The 5,065-nt window shown below is 51.6% G+C and overlaps 1 protein-coding gene across 1 annotated transcript; it reads right to left on the bottom strand.

Moving 5' to 3' along the window:
* Positions 1–1,228: 1,228 nt before the first annotated feature.
* LOC104156836 (placenta-specific gene 8 protein-like) lies at positions 1,229–2,700 on the bottom strand. The gene is made up of 4 exons (XM_009704701.1): positions 2,685–2,700; positions 2,431–2,559; positions 2,097–2,212; positions 1,229–1,336 (listed from the first exon to the last, which is right to left on the bottom strand). Exons 1-4 carry the CDS (start codon positions 2,698–2,700, stop codon positions 1,229–1,231), a joined length of 369 nt encoding a protein of 122 aa, XP_009703003.1.
* Positions 2,701–5,065: the final 2,365 nt, after the last annotated feature.

A 5,065-nucleotide genomic window follows, 5' to 3' on the forward strand; every position in this document is an offset into this window, starting at 1 on the left:
ACCATAATGATTCTATGATTCTAAAAGTGCAGTTTTCTGTATTTCCAGGGATCATCCATCTGAGATTCAGACCGGTGGAAATGCCACCGTGTGGAGCCACCCTGCAGCACTGAGGGAGCCTCTCCCTGCCCTTGACAAGGTTTGTGGTGAAGGTGAAGGCAGAAAAGGGAGGGAAAAAAATCCTATTTTCCTTAGAGAGTGAAGCTGGGGGACATTTGTAGGGATCAAAAATCCTTTAGCAGCTCTCTAAGAGTGATGGAAAGAGGGTGGATGCAACCTCTGCCTTTCGGATGGAGAGTGTAGGGCTGACAGCCCGGCATAGGCAGGTGTGCCCATGGCTTTGCCCACGGAGAGGACTTGGCCAACCCATGACCCAGCCAGGTTTTCAATCACAGGCAAGTGGGAATTCTTGCTCAGGGTCCGTACAGGAGCATGTCTCTGCAACGCAGGAGGTAGGAGGGGGCCAGGCAGCCAAAAATCCCCATGGCTTTATGTTCAGAAAGGTGGGACTGGCCAGCAGCCCTTGGCGGCCACCCAGGCCACAGGGGGACCAACTTGCCTCTGGCCCTCCAGCCACCCCCTGCCTGCGGCAAGCCCCGGCTCTGCCACTTTTGCCACTTTACCAAATTTTGCAACTCGGATGAGCAACATCGACTCCTCCTATATATTAAACATCCTTTCTAAACGCCGAGCGAACTACAAAATACTGGTGAAAATCTTTCTCGGCAGGGAAATCTCAGCTGCACCAGGGGCTGCTGAGCCGGACGGAGCAGGAGAAGGACGGGTGCTCTCAGGCGATGTAGGAGTGACACAGACACACAGGCAGGAAGACAAATTTGCTGTTTATTGCTGGTGTTAACATTGATGGGGGAATCAAACGTAACCAAGGCAAACCCCCCTGCGGTGCGTTTCCCAGGGGCCAGGGCAGCGGCTCCACAGGGCACAGTGAAGACGGTGGCATCTGCAACAGAACGGGAGAGGAAGATGAGGGAGCGGGGACACTGTGTGTGTGTGTGTTTGTCCCCAGTCCTGTCCCCCTCCCCATCCTGCACAAGGTTCCCCGCAACATTTTGCTGCAGGATAGGTCATTCTTATCACCTCTCCGCAGCCATTTCCCCACCGCACCAATCCTGTGTCTTACGTCAGGCGTTGGCAGAAGGACAAATTCCGGGAAATCACTCGTCTACGTGCGGCGGTGGCTTTATAAACCAGTACCAGCACGTCCCGCTTACCAGAATATGCCCAGTGCCTTCCTCCGCTTGATGTCTCTCTTTATTTGGCAAACAGAGCACACGGGGCACCACATGGTGACACAGAAGTCAGAGCAAATGGACCCCTGTTAGGAAGAAATTGGTTAGGGACGTAGGCTTCCCAAGAGCCGTATTTTGGTCAAGAAAAGGTTAATCATATTCCACATTGTGGGCTCTTTGTTTCCTGGCTGGCTGCAGCATCCTGAGCAGCAGACACTAAAAATGGGGGCTGGGGAAAATCCCCCCCCCAGGGGAAAGGAAGGAGGGAGCCCTTTCTGCAGGCACCTACTTATCTTTTGGCTTCTGAGGTTAAAATTGGGGAGGAAAAACCAGAGAGAAAGGGACAATTTGCACAAACCGGACCCAGGTTTGCACTGGGGATGGCAGTAACCCCCAGTGGGAAGAAACCATTTCACATGTGTAGTTTATGCCAGTGCCCACCTTTCTCCTGCATCTGCTTACGGATCTTTATCCGTGCAACTGCCTTTATTTTTTTAGTCTGCCCACTGTTATCTCAAGTCCTTCCCATCTTTCAAAGCCTGGGGATGGTGTGGGGGAGCAGCAGCCGAGGCTCTGCGAGCCGGCAGCTGAAGGCAGGATGAAGGGTGCTGGGAAGGAGCTGTGTTTGATTAACGTGCATTGTTAGACCCAGCCCAGGGATCTGGGCGTCCCAACCCTTGCCCTGTGCTCCTGGCATCACGCAGGATACGAAAATGACAAAAACAAAATGGGTGAGAGCAGAGGGTTGCTGCCCCCTGCTCATCCCTAATGTGCAGAGAGAGGGACCTCAGGGACACCTCCTCTTTCAGCCTCCCAGTACGGTGATAGGATGGGTTAATCACTGACCGTGATGTTGTATCTGGTGCGGTACAGGGTCCTCATGGCCACACTGGTCCCACATAGGCAGGACTCGCCCCTGTCTCCGGCCACTTGGCAGGGGAAGCAGAACATCCCGCAGCAAACTGGGAAGGGGAGAAACGCAGCGGTGGGTGAGGCTCTGCCTGCCCCCCTGGCATCGCCAGCATCGGGAGAGGAACTGGGAGACCCAGGCTACATGGTTGTAGCTATCACACCACCGATCCAAGTGACAGGGGTGAGAAAAATATCCCGAGAGGGCATGGGACTGACGGTGGCACATCCCTGCCGACAGCTGAGAGACGTGACTGCCCGAGGTACTCACAGATGTCGCAGTCGGTGCAGCAGTCCATCAGCCCTGTCTGCCACTTGCTGCTCGCGACAACGGGCATGGCCCTGCTGTACTGCGGCTGGACCACCACGACGGACGGAGGAGCCATTCCTAATTCCTCTTCTGAAAGAGACGGGAGGGGAACGGGACAGTTTGTGAAAAAACCCGCGGTCAGTCTGATCTCCCAACTGAGTTGGTCACCATCGCTCTTCAGCACCTCACTGTCGCTGGAGACGACAAAGCGTAACCATACCTTCCCTGCATTTGTGTCTTTTCAAGGTTTTTGCATTTTCTCCTATTTTATCCAGCCTTCAAAACAGCGTCAGGCCATTGATGTTCCCCACTCCACCCCAGAAAAGCTTCGTTAGTGCTTAGACCCAGTTCACCAACTTGTGCCAAGCGGGGCTGGGCAGCACACCTAAGGCTAAAGGCAGCGACTCGGGCATGGGGCTGGTTGAGCTTGGCATATTTTACACAAGCTTGCTTAGGCCTGGGTACAAAGCACGCAGGAAGCAGTGGTGGTCTGGCATCGCCTTGTAATGAAGCCGGGCTCCACCCAAGAGAGATGCTGTAAAAAACAAGTATCTCTGGTTTCTTGTTGTGGAGAGCCAGAAAGGCAGAAACCCAACGCTACGTCCCGCCTGAACCCCAGTCCTTGGCTTCCTGCGGTTGAGCAAACAAGTAAACCTTGAAAACCAGGAAGCTTCAGGTCAAAAAAACCCAAACAAACCCAAATCTCTGTGCTCTTATTCTCCCAGCCAAGGAAAAGACAGCACAAAACATTCTCAGACAACAATTAAAAGCAAGTTTTGCCCTGAGGCCAACTTCTTCTAGTTAGCTACAAACAGAACAAAGGGGTGGGAAAAAAAAGAAACACCACCAAAAAACTGCCTCCTCACATTTGTTGAGACTTTCCGCTACAAATTGGGATTGGTTTGTTGGTTTTTATTTTTTTTTGTCTTCAAAAGAGCAACTTGGCAAAGGCAGAGCCCTGCTGCTGGGTGCTGAGGCTCCTCCCCGCGCAGCCTGTGAGCTCAGGAACCTGAACAGAAACTAAACTGAAGAGGGCAATGCTAGGGGGGACACAGACGGACGGACAAGGGACATTTTCCTTCTCCATCCTTCGGGATAACACACGTTCCTCCAGAAATCCCACTCCTGCCTTCACCTGGGAGCACACACCAGATTACAAGCCCCGCGTATGTATCCAGAGCACACATTGCCTCCGGGCACTTCCCTCTGCAATACTACCCACCCAGGGTAAATCCCTCGACTTTCTCCACTTTTACAAATACACGGTATCCCGTAGACGACTACTATTCACATCCTTTCTTCTCTCTTAGCTGCAAACATTAACGAAGAGAGCGCAACATTAAGATGTTCTTGGCACCAGGAGCATCCCCCATTGCAAAGGACAGTAAATACACAGGGAGAGCAGGCAGCGACATATGAAAGTGATGGACAGCCAAATTTCTGACAGGACAGCACATCCCCAGAGAGCCTACCAGAAAACATAGATACAGCTACGCAGTCTTGCTAAGAGGGGTTTGCTCTGGAGCATCCCTATAGACAGGAGAGAGCCCAGCTTAAACAGAGAGCAAGGATTCCTTTAAGGCAGCCACACGGTTCTGCTAGCAGGAGAAAGCAGGAAAGAAGAAGTAACTGCTCCCTAATCCAGCTTTTGAGCTGAGCTTTTTAAAAGCCTCCCTCCTTCCCCAAGTAGGATTTACCTTATATTTTGCTTTAAATTATGTGCTGAGCCGGGGTGCGAGGCGGAGAGGGGAGGAAAAGAAATCTCTGCTTTTCCCTTCTTATCCCACCCTTCCCAGGCTAATAAATTTTGATTATTTCCATGCTTTAAGAGAACCAACCTTCTGGTGAGCAGCCTGAGCCTCTGTAAGCTTCGCTGTCGGCCGGGACCCTGCACAGAGAGGCTCTGGAAAAGCTGAAACGAAACTTTTTCACTCTTGGAGATTCTTATTGGTAGTCAGCAGCGAGTAGGTCTGGGTGGGAGGTAACGAGAGGGGGAGGTCAGGAGCTGTGCCTTATTGCTGCCATCACAGGCTTCACACACACAGAGCACCTTTATTTTTCCCCCCTCTTCCTTTTCCCACAATTAAATCATAGCCCTCTTTTTATCTTTTTTAAAAAATGGTTGCATGTATATTGTCTTATTCCCTTAAAACTCTGCGCATGTGGTTGTTGTTTGGAGGAGAGCAGCTCTGAAGGATGTGAATTCCTCAGGACAGATGTTTTTCCAACATTTTTCCCCAAGGAAAAAGCATACTTCTCGGATCCCGAACCAGACTAAATGAAGAGCACCCCAGGGTGCTCAGATAAGGAGCATCAGCCCCAGATAAGGAGGCAGCAGGATGCGATGGTACCTTCGCTTTTAATCCTTTCCTCCATCTGCAGCAAGTTTGCTCCCTGCTCCTTATTAGGGATGCGTTTGACTTTTCATTTCTGAATTAGGAAATATACCCCATGCGGAGGCTTTCTACAAAAATTCAGCTGATTTCCAAAGTGCTTGTCACAAGCCACGTAGCCCAGCTACTCTAGAGCTAACTGAGCCCTTACCGTACATGCATCCATTTCCGACCATTGTGGTGGTCGGAGGCCGCCTTGGGCA

The sequence above is a fragment of the Cariama cristata genome, unplaced genomic scaffold (genome assembly GCF_000690535.1).
Source record: "Cariama cristata isolate BGI_N322 unplaced genomic scaffold, ASM69053v1 scaffold5027, whole genome shotgun sequence".
NCBI lineage: Eukaryota > Metazoa > Chordata > Aves > Cariamiformes > Cariamidae > Cariama > Cariama cristata.